Consider the following 17,358-nt stretch of genomic DNA (forward strand, 5'->3'; position numbering starts at 1 on the left):
CTTCCCAAGTCCCCTATGAACTCTTAAAACTGCCAAATGAATCTCTTAATTTGAATGTTTTGACAGTTTGGTTCTCTTTTACCCTTCTGTAGTTCACCAGCCTTCAACCTACAGTCTCTTAGAATATAAAAAAACAAGACTTTGTGTTAAATTAGGATTTGTATTTCTAGCAATTTGCCAGGTTGTGTTTTAAAGCGTTGGTACAGGAACTGCATATTAAAAGTTGTCTGTCTTGGAGCAAGTTGCATTTGCCTCCAAATGCCACTGCCTTGCTTTGATTTCTTTCTTTGATTGCTTCCATCTCACCCACATTGTTGTTCTTTGAAACTTTTCTATAGATGCTGTCCCATGGGTTCTGTTTTTATTAAACACTGTCAGCAGCTTACCTAGGAGTAGTCCCATCTCCTGACCCCCAAGTTGAAATAACTTGTTTTTTTTCCCTTACATGTTTCCAAGACTGTTACTTTTAAATGGACATGTCATGAAAATATAGAAGAAAAATCACCTATTAAATTTTTTTTAGGATTTATTTTATTTTTCTCCCCTCCTTGTTTGCATTTGCTGTCTGCTTTCTGTGTCCATTCATTGTGTGCTCTCTCTGTCTGCTTGTCTTCTCTTTAAGAGGCACTGAGACCTGAACCTGGGACCTCCTATGTGGGAGAGAGGTATTCAATCACTTGAGCCATCTCTACTCCCTGTTTTGTTGTCTGTCTCATTGTGTTTCCTCATTGTGCCTCCTTGTTGTGTCATCTTGCTGTGTCGGTTTGCTCCACCAGCCCATTGTACCAGTTCGCTGTCTTCCTTGTATCCAGGAGGCACTGGGAACCAAAGCTGGGACTGCCCATGTATTAGGTGGGAGCTCAATCACTTGAACCACATCTGCTTCCCCAACTATTAAATTTAACAAGGACTTCAAAATTGTTTTATATACCAGCACTAGATTTCACCTCTGAGTTTGCAATAGGATGACCCAAAGTCTTGATTAAAGTGACTAAAACTATATCTGTATATATGCCAATAAAGTTTCTTTTTATTAGCAGAATACATCTTACTTGAGAATTTATCCTGACAAAGTAGAAAATTAATCCAATAAAGAGGAAGATATGGGATATGTAGGACACAGTGGGGAGATAGAAATCAGTGAAACTTTGGTTAAATCTAAATTATTAATGTGCAGTGTACATAGGTGTGTGTGTGTTCTTTATCTGCAGCCAAAAATCCAAATGAACTCAGCCTAGGAACATGATGGCCCGGGACCAGTAGGAAGCAAGCAAAAGCATTCCAAGGTCTTCCCTCACTCTGGCAGAAGCTGGAGAGGCTGACTTGCACCAGACTTAAACTAGGGGAGAAAAAATGTGTACATGAACAAACAAGTGTGTAGGAGAGGCAGGGGAAGGAGCCACCTAGCCGGTTGACCTGAGCCTGGGCTGCCCCGTCACCAGCTACACCTTCCTCGGGTTGTGCCCTGGTCACTCAGGCCTCAAATGCCATCTTCTCAGGAGGCCTTTCCTGGTTGCCTTAATAGAGCTCTGCCCTCTGCAGCCCCACTGCCCAGCAGGTCTCTCTCTCTCTCTCCTCTTATCCTTCTTTTTTTCTTCCTGGTATTTGTTGTATTGTGTACTTGCTTATAACTCTCTTCTCTTTAGCCTCTTTCCCACTCACCAGTGGAAGACGGTGACCTCTCTTTCAAGTTTACTTCTGGATTCCTGTAACTAAGAACCATGCCTGGCACATGTTAGGTGGTCAAGTGGGAATATTTGTAGGGTGAATGAATTATTTCCTTGCTGGTAATCCTCTCACTGCTTTATGTATCCACCTAGCAGACATTGCATGATCTACCCTGAGCCAGATGCTGTGCTGAAGCCTAGAAAGACAGAGACAGACCCCGGTCCTCTATGAACTCCCCACAAGTTAACAAGGACCCTTTTTTATGTGATTTGTCTGTTCATGATCCCTGGATCCCCTCGTGGTGGCTCTTTTAGTCAGGCATTAGCATTCTAAAAGACAGATGCAGGGAAGCGGATTTGGCCCAACAGGAATAGGGAATCTGCCTACCACGTGGGAGGTCCGAGGTTCAAACCCTGGGCCCGAACCATTCGCGGTGCTGATGCGCGCAACGAATGCCTTCCCACTTGGGTGTCCCCTGCGTAGGGGAGCCCCATGTGCAGAGTGCACCCGTAAGGAGAGCCGCCCAGCCAGAAAAAAGTGTAGCCTGACCAGGAGTGGGGCCGTACGCATGGAGAGCTGACACAGCAAGATGACGCAACGAAAAGAGACACAGATTCCCAGTGCCACTGACAAGAATACAAGTGGGCACAGAAGAACACACAACAAATGGACACAGAGAGCAGACAACTGGGGGGAGTGGGCGGGGAAGGGGAGAGAAATAAATAAATCTTAAAATAAAAATAAAAGACAGGTGCAGAAACTGAGTGATGCCCATAGGAAGGGCTGGCATCTAATTGGTGCTTTGATCTCTTCACTGACCAGCAGAGGTCTTAAACCAAAGAAAACTGTTCACTCTCCTCTGAGCCAGCTGAAATTGTTAGACTCGTTCTCTTTGTGGTTGCTCTTACTCTGGATAAATTTAAAAAACACTTATTTGTAAGAGACTGATATCCTTATCCATGGGCCATTGAGCAAGGAGGCTCCAGAAGCAGGAGTGTGTCAGATGCTGGTGCCTAGGTGCTTGCCCAGGGGAAATGGCCAGACATCGGTCAGGGAATGAGTGGGCTTCGGGATCATGTAGTCCTGCGACCCATCCATATAGCACACCTGCCTGTGGGCCCCATGTGGGCCAAACAGCAGTGTATCCAGAGGATGGCGAAAGTATGATTCCTCTCCTGGGTTAGCCCCTCGGTCCATAGCACAGGCCAGACTGTTTTCAGCCTCCAAGGCCTTGCTGCATCCAGCCTGGGTGGATGGATTGGTGGACTGGAAAGCATCCGTCTTTCCAGGGGAGTCCCTGAAATCCTATAGGACCCTGCCCTGAGCGTGTCCATGGGAGAGGGAACCTGTGAGAAGAAAGAGGATGCTCCCAGCTAGAAAGGTCAGGAAATCCTGAGACTGGGTAACACCTGAGCCGGGCTTCACGAAGGATCAGCAGACCAAGGTGTGAGGAGAAGCAGAGGCTGGTGGATGGCTGCATGTACAGAGCACAATCAGCAGTGTGACTCCCACATGAGACACACGAAGGGCATGACCTGTGCTGGGAGCTCAGAGCATGTTCCAAGGGCACTGACCAGCACTCTGGGCAGGGGGCATCCTGATCAACCCTGAGTGATAGAAGGCTGCGGGCAGCTTGAGGCCAGGAGGCTGTCAATGCTAGACCAGTCCCAAGGGATCATGAAAGGGAGCTGGGCCATGGGGACTGTGAGGCAACAGGTGGGATTGAAGTGACTGTCGGCAGCCTGGGGTGGACGGGTAGGTGGACTGGAAAGCATCTGAGAGGAAAGCACTCAGGAGGGACTGGCATTATGGGCAGAAGCTAGGAGCCAGGCTCCTCACCACACCCTCCAGGGCAGAGCTTTGGGAACGTTACCTGCACTCGGCGGTGGGCAGGAGGCCTGATGGTATGGCTGGTGGGGTCAGGTCTACACTGGCGTGAGGGGCAGTGGGGCCAGGATTCAGGTTGGACCATGGCAAAGTGGCACAGGGTGTGGCTGAGGCCTGCTGAGTAGGCTTTCTTGCCTGGCCAGTGAAGTGCTATTCTTATGTCTCTTTGCAAAAGGTATGATCCCCGACATAACCGCTGGTTCCAGATCCAGTCCCTGCAGCAGGAGCATGCTGACCTGTGCGTGTGTGTCGTGAGCCAGTGCATCTACGCTGTTGCAGGCCGGGATTACCATAGAGACCTGAATGCTGTGGAGCGCTATGACCCCGACACCAACTCCTGGGCCTATGTGGCCCCACTCAAGAAGGAGGTAAGGAAGCCCTCTCTGCAAGAGACCTTCTCATGCCTGCCTTCTTTCCTGAGGTATGGGGAGGCCGAGAAGGCCCAAGTTTTAGGGCAGGGCTTGTGAGCTGTCAATGTCCCTTTGGAGACCTAGTACTGAGAATGTGTCGATGGGGGAGCCCCTGATGCTTGGAAAGCCACCTGGGGAGAGGGCTCACTCAGTCTTGAGTCTCAGGTGCTGAGACCTTGGTCACCATGTTGGCCCCAATAGACTGCTTTAACCCTTCAGTTCAGATGTAGCCGGGAACCCTCCCCTTGTCTGTCCCTTTGCACAGCTGAGGTGAGCTGGGATATTGCCAAAAATGTTAGACAGGAGACATAACCTCTCGGTAGGCACATCCTCAGACTTTACCACCAGACAGCCCCTGGAGGTTAGGGCCACAGACCCAGAAGCCTTCTAGAAGCCAAAAATGCTTTTGAAGTTTTTGTGTGTGCGTGTTAAAAAAAAAATTGGATAGTTTACACAATACTTTTTTTTTTTTTTTATTTATTTATTTATTTATTTTTAAGATTTATTTATTTATTTGTTTCTCTCCCCTTCTCCCTCCCCCCACCCCGGTTGTTTGCTCTCTGTGTCTGTTTGCTGCATCTTCTTTATCCGCTTCTATTGTTGTCAGCGGCACGGGAATCTGTGTTTCTTTGTTGCGTCAGCTCTCCGTGTGTGCGGCACCATTCCTGGGCAGGCTGCACTTTTTTTGCACTGGGTGGCTCTCCTTACGGGGCGCACTCCTTGCACGTGGAGCTCCCCTATGTGGGGGATACCCCTGCGTGGCAGGGCACTCGTTGTGCGCATCAGCACTGCGCATGGGCCAGCTCCACACGGGTCAAGGAGGCCCGGGGCTTGAACCGTGGACCTCCCATGTGGTAGACGGACGCCCTAACCACTGGGCCAAGTCCGCCGCCCACAATACTTTTATATACTCGTTTCAAGATGTTTAAAATCATTCATGGGGAGCAGGTGTGCTCAGTGGTTAGGGACCTGCTTCCCATGTATGAGGTCCTGGGTTCAATCCCTAGTACCTCCTAAAAAAATTTTTTTTTGGGAAACGGACTTTAGCCCAGTGGTTAGGGCATCCGTCTACCATATGGGAGGTTCGCGGTTCAAACCCCGGGCCTCCTTGACCCGTGTGGAACTGGCCATGTGCAGTGCTGATGCACGCAAGGAGTGCAGTGCCACGCAAGGGTGTCCCCCACGTGGGGGAGCCCCACGCGCAAGGAGTGCGCCCGTGAGGAAAAGCCGCCCAGCGTGAAATGAAAGAGCAGCCTGCCGAGGAATGGCGCCGCCCACACTTCCCGTGCCGCTGACGACAACAGAAGCGGACAAAGAAACAAGACGCAGCAAATAGACACCAAGAACAGACAACCAGGGGAGGGGGGGAAATTAAATAAATAAATAAATCTTTAAAAAAAAAAATTTTTTTTGTTGTTAAAAAAAAATTTAAAATCATACTCATTGTACAAAAGTGATGCCCTTGGGCAGTGTCCCTCTTTTATCTTGTGGCTTTGGGGTACTTGGACACTAGCCCAAAAAGCAGGCGTAGGATCCTAGAGGAGGCAGAGGCCTTGCAGGTCCCAGCCTGTCAGCACAGGGTACTGGCCCTGCTAATAGCAGCACCACTTGAGAAGCATCTGCCATGGGCTCTGTACTGCCTTTGGGCATCCCTGAGCACCTCAGGGTCGGAGGATGCTTGGTGGACACACGTGCAGGTTCTGAGCCAAGCTCTGGCCACACTAGTTCTGAGACCTTGGCAAGATTTTTGGCCTTTCTGAATCTTTTTCCACTTTGTCTCTCACCTTCCAAGCCCCCCAGAGGCTTGGACACTACCTACCCCCATCCAGGAGAATGGAGCAGATTTTGTATAGAAAGATCAGGGATCCTTGAGACATGGTAGACAAGGAAAGGCTCCCTGAATTCTATTCCAGGAGTCATGGGAGGGTATGAGGGTAGGATGCCTCCTGGCAGGGGGTGGGGTGGTTGGAAAGCAGGAGAAGGGGCTTGAGGGGTTCCTTGTCTTGGTTGCCTGGGGAAGCTGCAGTTTCCAGCTTGGCCACAGAGGGGCAGCCTTGGTCCTCAACCAGCTACAGCTGGCGACAACTTTCCTTCCTTCCTGCATTCATTCAGCAGCTATTTGTTCTAAATTACTAAACAAATCACTGAAGTAACTGGAAGTTGTGACAAAGGTGATAAAGGAAGTAAAAAGGGGTTTGAACAAAATAATTCCCTGGAAGGAGGCTTGGGCAAGACTAATCTAGATATATGAGTTGGGGAAGGTCTCTGAGGAGATGTCAAGTAGACTGAGGCCCAAAGGAAGACAGACAGGCAGCCATTTGGAGAGAGAGGAAGGAACTAGTGGGCCAGGAAAGGAACTTTTTATAATTCGTTATGAAAGAAAGAAACCAGGGAAGTGATTGCAGAGACAAGGAGGTTTAGAGGAGTGAGATCAGAAGCCGGGTGATTATTGGGTGGTTTAGGTAGAAGCCAGTGGTGGCTTGTGCTTAGGTGGAGGCTCTGAAGATGGAGGGGACTAGGTAGAGTCAAAATATATTTTGGAGGTGGACTGCCCAGGCTTGCTGATGGATCAGATGTTGGGGAATGAAAGGGATGGGTCAGAGAAGACTCCCAAGCTGCAAGTATGAGCACCTGGGTGGAAGGTGAGGCCACTTGGCCAGAGGATGAATGGGTTTGGACAGAAGGAAAGTTCTCTCTAGAGCATGATAAATGTGAGATGCCTGGGGGCGACCCAAATAGAAATGTCAGTTTAACATTAGCAGTTTGAAGCCCAGGAGAGTGATTAAGCTGGAGGTGGAAATGTGGAGGACTTGTCAGCATGGCCCTATGTATCGAGACCGTGCACCCCCCCTCCCCCACATGGTACCAGAGGAGGTCGTTTGGGAGCAGTGATGAGGTATTCCTCTCTCTACCAGCCATGGAAGTATCAGTGGAAGCCTAGTGGGGAGATAACCCCACACCCCCTGGCAGGAGTAATGACAGGCCCCTGCCTCAGATGTGAAGAAGGCTGTTCAGGGTTGAATCATTTTCTCCAAAAAAATATGTTCAAGTATTGATCCCTGGACCAGTGAGTCTGACCTGTTTTGGAAATAGAGTCTTTGAGGATGTGATTAGTAAAGATGAGAAAAAAGGGAGCAGATGTGACTCAAGCAGTTGGGCACCTCCCTCCCACATGGGAGGTCCTAGGTTCAGTTCCTGGTGCCTCCTAAAAGATGATGAACATACACAGAGCAGACAGCAAGCACAAACAACGGGAGGGGGGGATTAATAACAATTTTTTTTAAATCTTTTTTTTAAAAAGATGAAGCCAAATCATTAAGGTGGGCCCTAATCCAATATAACTGGTTTCCTCATAAGAAGAGGAAATTCAGACACAGACACAGGGAGAAAGCCATATGAAGATAGAGGAGGCAGAGATTCGACTGATGCACTAGAAGTCAGGAATGCCAAGCCCTGATGTATTTACAAGCCAAGGATTGCTGGCAAACACTAGAAGCTAAAAGAGCCAAATGATGATCCTCTCCTACAGGTGTCAGTTGGAGCATAGCCTTCATGACACCTTGGTTTTAGGTTTCTGGCTTCCAGAACTATGAGACAATAAATTTCTGTTGTCTTAGGTTACCTAGTTTGTAGTCATTTGTTATAGCAGCCCTAGGAAACCAAGACAGAGGTCAAGTGAGGGACCTGCACTAGTAAGACAGTTACTCTTCTCCTGCTGGAGCAGTGTCACCAGAAGCCAGCGAAACAGAAAGGTCAATAGAGGTCAAAAGCTTCATAACATAGACGTCCTACTTGAAAATCACTTCGTGTACCAAGAACCAGAAAGATCTCAAACGGACTGAAAAGAAAGAAAAAAACAATAAATATCAACATTAAATGACAGAGATATTGGAATTACCTGTCAAAGATTAAAAGCGATCATAAAATTTCAACAAGCAATTATGAACATGCTTGACACATGTATTAATAAAAATAAGTTTCAGCAAAACCAAACAGTTTAAGCAAAATAAAAAATAAATTGAGAGTATCATGGGAAGATGGTGGAGTAGGAAACTCCATGAATCACTTCTTCCACTAAAATAGCTATTGAACTGACAGGAACTATCTGAATCTACTGTGTTGGAACTCTGGAGTCCAGTGAAACGCTTGCTTGCCTCCAGGGAAGAGATGGACAAAGAGGCCAGTAAATTGCAATAAAAGTCAGTGTCTCCAGTATTTGGTGGGTGTGGACTGATCACTGTTTTTGTTTTCAACTAATGAATTTTATTGCATCTTTAAAATATCACAAATAGGTTTGACATCTTGTTTCCATTGATGCACAACTCTTAGAACTTTTTTTTAAGATGTATTTTTTTATTTATTTCTCTCCCTTCCCCCCCATTTCTCTGATCTCTGTGTCTATTCGCTGTGTGTTCTTCTGTGTCCATCTGTATTCTTGTCAGAGGCACCCAGAATCCGTGTGTCTTTTCATTGTGTCACCTTGCTGTGTAAGCTCTCTGTGTGTGTGGTGCCATTCCTGGGCAGGCTGCACTTTCTTTCACACTGGGTGGCATTCCTTAGGGGGCGCAATCCTTGTGTGTGGGGCTCCCCTACGTGGGGGATACCCTTGCGTGGCACGGCGCTCCTTGTATACATCAGCACTGCGCATGGGCAAGCTCCACACAGGTCAAGGAAGCCTGGGGTTTGAACCGTGGACCTCCCATGTGGTAGGCGGATGCCCTAACCATTGGGCCAAGTCCGCTTCCCCCAAATATTCTTATATCCTTGTTTTTAACTTTGCTGCCTGTTGAGTCAAAGCACAGTATGATTTCCTTCAAGAATTAATTCATCTTTCTGAGCTTGAGATACTGAACAAGCAATACCTGTCCTCATTTGAACCCTACAAATATATTTTTCACCCAGAAAATTTCGAATTTGAACCAGAGACTCACTCTCCTGGGAAACGATGTTGATGGGGAAGTGAGCAAACATAGACCTCCTCTTGTAGTGGAAGCCTTGTGTGACACCCTCGATCGCATTCTGTGCACGACTACAGATAGCATAGACTGTAGCCAGTTCCTTTCTGTTTCTCCACCATTTATCAACCCGAAGCCTCTACTTTTTCTTCCCAAGTAGACAGTTCCACATTGATGTAATCCAAGTCCCTCTGCAGGGCTCCTCTGGGGCCCTCCAACTTAGCTGTGCATCCCTTCAGCGTGATGTCAACATTTTCTGGAATGTGGACAGCCTGGTTGCTGAGAATGGTCTCATTCCCTCAGTAGATGTGGCAGAGCAATCACTGCTTTTGATCCTCCACTTCAGATCAATGGGGACCCAGCACTGAGGGCAGCCTTATTTCAATCCCCTTAAGGCAGAAGTGGCAGAAGAGTCTTAAAGAAACAGTGCCTTTTTTTCCTCCCTCTTTTTTTTTTTCCTTCCCTGTATTGGAATGAAACTACTTTGGAAAAGTCACAATTTCATGGCTCTAGCCATCAAAAGAAAAAAACAAACAAACCTGGCAATCCCATGGAGTGGGAAAATTAGATATCCAGAGTTACAGTGCTCAGAATTTACAGGTCTCAACAAAAATTTACAGAACACAAAGAACCAAAAGGCCTTCAGTTTGCCTGCTGGGCTTGAGAGGGTGTCGTTCGTGTGATTTGGTATGAGAGGGGGCTCTTGAAGAGCTGGCAGGGACCAGGGTGAGGGGTACATGTTGGGGGAAACTGGGCAGCAAGGTGAAAGGCCACCAGAGCGTGGGTGGCCAGAAAACATGTGAGAGGTTGAGGATCAAAGCCCAGAGCACACCGTGGTGTTCTGTCTTCCCCTGCACGTCCCCATCCCTTGTTCTTTGTGTTTGATTTTGCATCTCACCTTTTTCCTCACTGTATCATGAACTTCGTATAAATAAATGTTATTTGTGAAGAGACAGGTTTTGTGAGCAGGATAAGCAGGCCTGGATGAGTGTTTAACCATCGGGTATGGGGGAGAGGTCGAGGTGACAACAGACTGTGTTTCCCAGAAGTGCCATCACCAATCCTGGGGCTGGCTCTGAAAAAGACGCTCAGGTTTCTTTTGAGGCCCCCTACACAGATGTCTTCTTTAGGGACAGAGGAAAGGCACAGATTCAGTTCTCCTCTCTGTGGAAGCTCAAGAGTAGATCCCCAGGTCTGTAGATGTATCCCCTGCTGGGAAGAGGTCAGGGGTCAGAATGTGAAGGGGGGCCTGGGTCCCCTGGGGAAGTCCCCAAATCCACAAAGCGTCAGGCAGGGGTAGAATCTGACCAGCCTCACGCAGGCAGGGAGCCCTACTGCCCAGGCTCCCCTGCCTCACTGCCCTCTTGTCCCCTCCCTGCCCATCCCCAGGTGTATGCCCACGCAGGCGCCACGCTAGAGGGGAAGATGTATATTACCTGTGGCCGCAGAGGGGACGACTACCTAAAGGAGACACACCGCTATGACCCACTCAGCGACACCTGGAACACCCTGGCCGACGGGCCCGTGCGGCGAGCCTGGCATGGCATGGCCACCTTGCTTGACAAGCTGTATGTGATCGGGGGCAGCAACAATGACGCCGGCCACCGGAGGGATGTGCACCAGGTGAGCCCACACGCCGGCCAGGCGGCCTGCAGGTGGGGGAGATTGTTTTCCATCTCCCCCAACTTTGCTGCTTTCTTCTTGGTTTTCAGTAGAGTTAGAAATGGAGTTTTCCAGCATAGCCTTCCCCCAGAACCCAGCAGTATTCCCATCCCTTCCCATTGTTATTGATGAAAAAACAGTTGCTACTTGTTTAGCAACCTGAGCTTTTTTTTTTTTTAATATAATTAAGAACTTTAATTTTAAAGTGAAGGTAAACATGTTGCAGAACCTTAAAAATGGAGAAGGGTGAGGAAAAGCACTCAGGCTCCAGCCATGGGGACACTCTTTTTGGGACGTTCTGCCTGATGGTAGAGAGCATTCCATCTTGTTTTTCTCACTGAAGTTTTTGTTTGTTTTTTAAAGATTTATTTATTTATTCCGCTCCCCCCATTGTTTTGTGCTCGCTTTCTGCTCTCTGTGCTTTGCTGTGTGTCTTCTGTGTCTGCTTGTCTTCTCTTTAGATGGCACTGGGAGTGAACCTGGGACCCTCTGGAGTGGGAGAGAGGCACTCTATCTCTCGTACCACCTCAGCTCCCTGGTCTGCTGCATCTCTTATTGTCTCTCCTCTGTGTCTCTTTTTGTTGCATCATCTTGCTGCGTCAGCTCTCTGCTTGGGCCAGCTCATCTTCACCAGGAGGCCCCAGGAATCGAACCCTGGACCTCCCATATGGTAGATGGGAGCCCAGTCACTTGAGCCACATCCACTTCCCTCTCACTCAAGTTTAACCCAGGCATTTTCAATGTTAGCACTTAGTTATTTCAAAGAACATTATGAACAATACTTGCTTCATAGAGCTTTCCAGGCATTTGGGCTAGTTCCTTCGGTTGGAACAGTGGTCCTCCTAGTGCGTCCCCAGGTCGGCAGCATCACATGGAATTTGTACAGATGCCAAGTCTCGGGCCTACCCCAGACTTGCTGTATCAGAGACTCTAGAGGTAGGGCCAGCACTCTGGGTTTACAGACCCCCACGCCCCCCAGTGGGGAGAGGCACTGGGCTAGTATCGTAGGTGTCTGTTGCTGCTGAATCCAGTCACCACAAGTTTAACAGCTTAAACAGCATACACTTATTCTTAGAATCCTGCAAGTCAGAAATCTGTCCTGGGTCTCACCGGGCTGAAGTCAGGGTGTTGACAGGGCTATGTTCTTCCTGGAGGTTCCAGGGGAGAGCCCATTTCCTTACTCATGCCAGCTCTAGGCAGAATTCCTTGCGGTTGTAGGACTGAGGCCCCCCTTTCCTTGCTGACTGTCTCAGCTTCCGGCGGCCACTCATGGCCCGTTCTGTCCTCAAAGCCAGCAGTGGCGGCCCAAGCCCCTCTCCTGCCTGCTCTCTCCTGTCTTGTCTTCTGCTTCTCTCTCTTGCTTGGAAGGGCCCATGCAGTTAGATGGGGCCCCTCCTCCCCAGAATAATCCAGGATAACCTCCCCATCTCCAGGCCTGTCCTCTTGATCACATCTGTGGAAGTCCATTTTGCTATGCCAGGTTGCATCCTCACAGGGTCCAGGGCTTGAAGCACGGGCATCTCTGGGGGCCCTTGGTCCTGCCACCTTAGTTTGCCAGGCTGTTAGGACAAATACTACACAATGGCCTAAACAACAAGTACCTCACAGTTTTGGGGTTAGAACAAGTACAAACTCAAGGCAGCAGCCGCACTTGCTTTCTCCTGGATTCAGGAGTGTTCGGCTGCTGGCTCTTGACGGTCCTGGGGGTACCTTGGCCTGTGTCCCGGCCTCCCGTCACGTGGCGATGTCCTCTCCTTTCATTGGCTCTTCTGGTTTCCCCTCACTTCCAGCTGCTTCCCATGTGGCCTCTCCAACTTCTGGCTTCTGGTTTCTCCTCTTTATAAGGCCTCCAGTCAACCAGATTAAGACCCACCCTCATTCAGTCGGGCCACACTTTAAAAATAACATCTTCAGGAGGCCCCATGGACATTGGGTTCACACCCACAGGAATGTGAATGAAAACTAAGAACATATCTAACTTGGGGGCTCCCATAGAAAACCAAAACGATCAATAAGTCAAAAAGACAAGATTTTTTATGATTCAGTACATACTGTCAGATTGTTTTCCTGAAGTGTCAAGACAAATGTACAGTTGTATGTTTTTATACACCTTCACCAGCTTTGGGTTTTGTGGGATCCCCCCTCCCCGGTGCTTGCTCATTAACAGTCGAAAGTTTGTCCCTGACATTTTATTTTGCATTTCTCTGATCACTTGTAGGTTGAACATTTTTATACCTTTTTTTTTTTCTGATTCTGTTCTGAGTCATTTCCATCTTGAGGGAGGAAAGAACTGATACCTTCTGACCACATAAGCCGATTGCATGCTAACAGATGCCCCACATGTGCATCAGAGCCCGCAGGCAGCTCAGGGGCTGGGATGGCTTGAGGAGCGGCCGTGCCCAGTAGGGGCAGAAAGAGCGCCGCTGGGGTCAGGTCAGGCCGGCTCTGGGCGGAGCGGAACAGTGCCAGCCTGGCCTGTGGGCGGGGCATCACCACGCTTGGCCCAGTGCCGTTCCTCCAGGAGCGCCGTTAGATCCTGCTCTGCAGTGTCCCTAAGCCTTGAGGTGAGGCCAGGCCTGTCAGCCGTGGGTCACAGAGGCAGCCCCCACACAGCGCCTGCACTGGTCGCCTCCACTCAGCCCCGGTCAGATAGCCCCGTGGTGGGCTGCTGGCCCCCCGGCCAGCGGGTGTTGGCTTCACTCTGGCCTTGCTTTGCAGGTGGCCTGCTACAGCTGCCTGTCCAAGCAGTGGTCGTCCGTCTGTCCACTTCCAGCTGGGCACGGCGAGCCTGGTATTGCCGTGCTGGACAACAGGATCTACGTGCTAGGTGGCCGCTCTCACAACCGCGGCAGCCGCACCGGCTACGTGCACATCTATGACGTGGAGAAGGACTGCTGGGAGGAGGGGCCCCAGCTGGACAACTCCATCTCGGGCCTGGCTGCCTGCGTGCTCACCCTGCCCCGCTCCCTGCTCCTCGAGCCGCCCCGCGGCACCCCCGACTGGAACCCCGACCGTAGCCAGGCCGACCCGGACTTCGCCTCCGAGGTGATGAGTGTGTCTGACTGGGAGGAGTTTGACAACTCCAGTGAGGACTAGGTTCCAGGGGGAAGGGGTGGGAGCTCCGAGGGCCCAGGAGGCCACTGGGGCCGCAGCCCTTGATCCCAGGCCTGTGAAGCCCTTCCTCCCAGCACCTGACAGCCCGCCTGCTCCTGCCGCCCTTTCTTCCACCCAGCGCCTTAGCCAGCTTCCACAGGTGTTGGGCCATGCGGACCTCGTGGCTGTGGACTGCCCTCTGGTGGGAAATGTTCCTGAAAGGCTTTGGTCCTTGGAGGAATCTGCCAGGCCCCACCTCCTCAGCATGGACCAGGCTCACTGCCACCAGCTGTCTCGGCCCTGCCCCCACCCCACCCACCCCCACGCTGCTCCAAAGAGATTTGGAAACTGGTAGCCCTGGGCGACGGGGGCCGAGGCACATGGGCCCCCTTTCCTGGACAAGGTGGGGAGGTGCAGGATGGCAGGTGGGCAGCTCCTCGGCCTTAGCGGTTAGAGCTCCCAGGGCAGCCAGGGAGAGCAGGTGCATAACGTTGCCTGAGATCACTTCTAATAAGAGTAACTTCCCCTGCAAGCTGGGTTTTTCTGTCCCCATGTTGTTGATAAATGAAATAAAGCACCTCACAAAAGGTTTTACTGTTTTCCTGTGCCGCAGGCTCACTTGCTTTCAGCACGGCTTGTCTGAGCTGTCTCAGCGCCACTGTGGTCACACAGCTGGGGCCCGAAGCTGCTGAGGTCCCGACCCCCCAGGAGAGAGCACAGTAAACCCCCAGGCTAAAGGGGCCTCAGCAGTCACCGGGCACTCAGGCCTGCCTGATGCAAGTGGCCCCCCACCCCTTCTTGAGCACCTTCTCTGATGACACACTCTCCCCGCCAGGGCAGCCCCTCGTTAGAAACCTCCAGGCCTCATGATAGCAGCCCAAGGTTCTGGAGCCTCCGAGCCCTATGATGGAGTGGGCCTGGCTGCCCTTGGATGGTGGGGTCTGCCTCTTCCCACTCTTAGGGCCCCCCAACAGTCTGCTCCCCCAACGTTGATCTCCTGGGCTTCTGGGCCACACACAGCTCTCTCCGACCTGGACACCCACAACTCCTCCACCTGCAGGCTCCTGCACACAGGCTTCCCTCATGGGCACCGTGGCAGCTCGGGCAGGCACTGGGGGTACCATCCTCCAGGTGGGGTTGAGATTTCCTGGGCAGAACACAGGGGTGCCTGGGTCTTCTCCCTCTGTCCTCCAGTGCCCTCCTGTGGCTGGTGCCCTGAGGTGGAGGGGCAGTGCCCATGCTGGTTGATGGGAACAGGCAGGAAAGGTGCTCCTCAGTAGGCAGCAAGTCAGGTGTTGACCGCAGTGGGGCGCTCCCAGTGGGACAGGATGGCTGCTTCCTCCAGTGTCACTCTCCTCCCCAAGGATGCGGGATGTAGGCTCAGAGTAGGTACCCCACTCTGTGTATCTTGGACCCATACGTCCCTGTGTATTTGTGGCCTGTCGCAGTTCCCACTGACCCCAGGGTCCCATGGAGAGGGGCACACCAGGGGTGCCCACTGCCATTCCAACTGTGCCCCAAGCTGGCTGGGGCTCTCTTCCCTACCCGGGGCCACCAAGGGATGGCTACAGATGTGAGGAGTCCTCCCTCTGAGGTCTTGCGTGGCACAGCGTGGGGAAGAAGACACCAGCCTGGACAGGGGAGCCGGGAAGACCCCTGGACTCTCCCTGCCCCTAGACTCTGAGGCCTGAGCAGCAGGCAGCCGGACTGTGCCTGCACCTCCCACCCCCACCTGTCCTTGGAGCCCCCCGCTTTCCTGCCTGGCCTAGCCCTCAGGCTCCTCCAGCCCCACTCCCCCATCTTTCTCTCTGCTTGAAGGCTCGCTCCTTTCTGCCTGCGAGATCCTCCCTGTCCTTCAGTCTTTCAAGGCCAGCCTCCCCTGTGCACCCACCCTGCTCGGACTAGCAGCCTGGCTCGGCTCCACGGCTGTTGGCCACGGTGTAGGAAGAGCCCGTGGGTTGGTGAGTCACATGTGGGGAGCTGTGGGCCCACAGCTTCCTCGGCCTGTCCCTCTCCCCCTGACTCCAGTGAGGGGCCCAGCGTGGTGGGGCAGATACAGAAACTGTCCTCACCACCAACGCTCGCCGTCCAGCAGCGGGGTGGCTGCAGTGGGCGGGAGCAGGTCTCAGGTCGACGAGACTGGAGACAACTCGAGAGCAGGAAGGCTACTCACCTCAGGGAGGCACAGCAGACAGATCCTGGTGCTGGACATGGAGGGATGGGCATCGTCCGGATGACGACCAGAACTGGCTGGTCCAGGTGGCCCCTCCCAGGAGTATGGGGTGGGCAGCAGGAGCAGGCCTGGGGCATGAGAAAGATGCCTGTTAATGAACTGGGTCCAGCCGTGGTGAGTGGCCCCTCCAGCCCTGGGGTCAGAACTGCCAGAAGCTTATGGGATGGACACTGCAGCTGCGTGGATGACTCCAGAGCAGGTGGTGGCAGTCTGTGGGCCTACCCCACCCCTTCAAGGGCAGGGCTGTGCCAGGCTGAGCTGCCCCAAAAGTGGTGTCTGTTTACCCGTCCCCTGGAAGCGTTTTGTGTCCTTGAGTGCCCAGGTGTGTGATTTCCCTTCCAGCCATCCAACGGGTGCCCTCACCTCACCCACTGCCCCAGCCCCTTCTGAACCAGGGCTGAGAGAGGCCCTGCACCTCCTGGTCCCACACTCCACCGGTCTGGTGATGGCCATGTGCTTTGGACCCCTCCACGGCTCTTGTCCCAGCACGTCCTTCAGTCCCTGCAGCATAACCCTCCCCCGCAGGTGAGGGTCTCCCCAGGCCTCAGGGCACCCCTGGCAGGTCCCTCCCCTGCTCATGTCTCCCTCCCAACTTCCCCTCCCCTCCAAGATGCTCTCTAGGTCTTTCAAGTCCACTGTCAAACTCAAAACACAGCAGGTGCCACCTTTTGTCCCACTCTGCAGGGGGTACCATGCCTCACACCCACCCTCTCTAGGATGCCCAGCACCCCCTGCTCACAGTCCCTGAGTCCCTCCCCTGGGCCCTCTTCCTCTCCGTCCTGCCAACCCCCCCATCCACATTCCCTGCTGCCCCAGCTCTGTGCCGTTAACCCGCTCAGCTCCCATCCAGGGGCTCCCACGCCTCCGGCCCGACTGGGGCGATCCAGCAGCCTCCTCCAGCAGAACCCACCTCCCGCAGGCTCCCCGGCCCTTCGCGCTCCTTGACCAGCACCGCGGCTCTCCCAGTCCCCGAGAACTCCAGCGGCATCTCTCCCATCCCAGCTTAGCGACAGCTTCCTCCCCGAAGCCTGTGGCCCATACCCCCAGGCTCCAGGTTCGCTGCCGGCCGGCCAGGCTAGCCCTGGGCTCTGGAGGAGCTGAACGCACAGCCCGCACCACTAGAGTTTCGGCCTTGACCCCGGCCTTGGGTCTGCGGGCCGCCCTCCCCTGGACCGCTCCGTGGCGCTGGCCGGGAGGGGGCTTGCGTCTGGAGCGCCCGCGTCCCCACGCCCCGCGCCCGGCCGTGTAGTGAGCGCGCCGGAGCGCCTCTCCGGCGGCTGCCCCGGGAGGGGAGGGAAAGTCGCGGGGACCCGGCCCTCCCCGGCGGGCCCCCGCAAGGCACCTTCCTCCCCTAGCGCTCGGGCGGGCCTCCCGCCAGCTCGCCCCCAAGTTCGCCGGCGGCCGCGCTGGGGGCGGGGGCCGCGCGGAGGGGCGGCGGCGCGGCCGGAGG

General features: G+C 52.8%; 1 protein-coding gene and 1 long non-coding RNA gene across 4 annotated transcripts in view; one reads left to right on the top strand and one right to left on the bottom strand.

Moving 5' to 3' along the window:
- Positions 1-14,274, top strand: part of KLHL22 (kelch like family member 22) — a 40,994-nt gene extending 26,720 nt beyond the window's left edge. For all 3 annotated transcript variants that reach the window (XM_058281790.1, XM_058281789.2, XM_058281791.2), the window contains 3 exons: positions 3,731-3,923; positions 10,310-10,543; positions 13,301-14,274. In XM_058281790.1, coding sequence (XP_058137773.1) covers positions 3,731-3,923; positions 10,310-10,543; positions 13,301-13,678 — 805 coding nt within the window. In that variant the 3' untranslated portion in view covers positions 13,679-14,274. The remainder of the gene's footprint in view (positions 1-3,730; positions 3,924-10,309; positions 10,544-13,300) is intronic.
- LOC131274621 (uncharacterized) lies at positions 8,075-17,333 on the bottom strand. Its single transcript, XR_009181907.2, has 3 exons — positions 16,819-17,333; positions 15,849-15,976; positions 8,075-10,129 (listed from the first exon to the last, which is right to left on the bottom strand). It is a non-coding gene; the product is annotated as an uncharacterized lncRNA (long non-coding RNA).
- Positions 17,334-17,358: the final 25 nt, after the last annotated feature.

Source organism: Dasypus novemcinctus, chromosome 19 (assembly GCF_030445035.2).
Source record: "Dasypus novemcinctus isolate mDasNov1 chromosome 19, mDasNov1.1.hap2, whole genome shotgun sequence".
Taxonomy (NCBI): domain Eukaryota; kingdom Metazoa; phylum Chordata; class Mammalia; order Cingulata; family Dasypodidae; genus Dasypus; species Dasypus novemcinctus.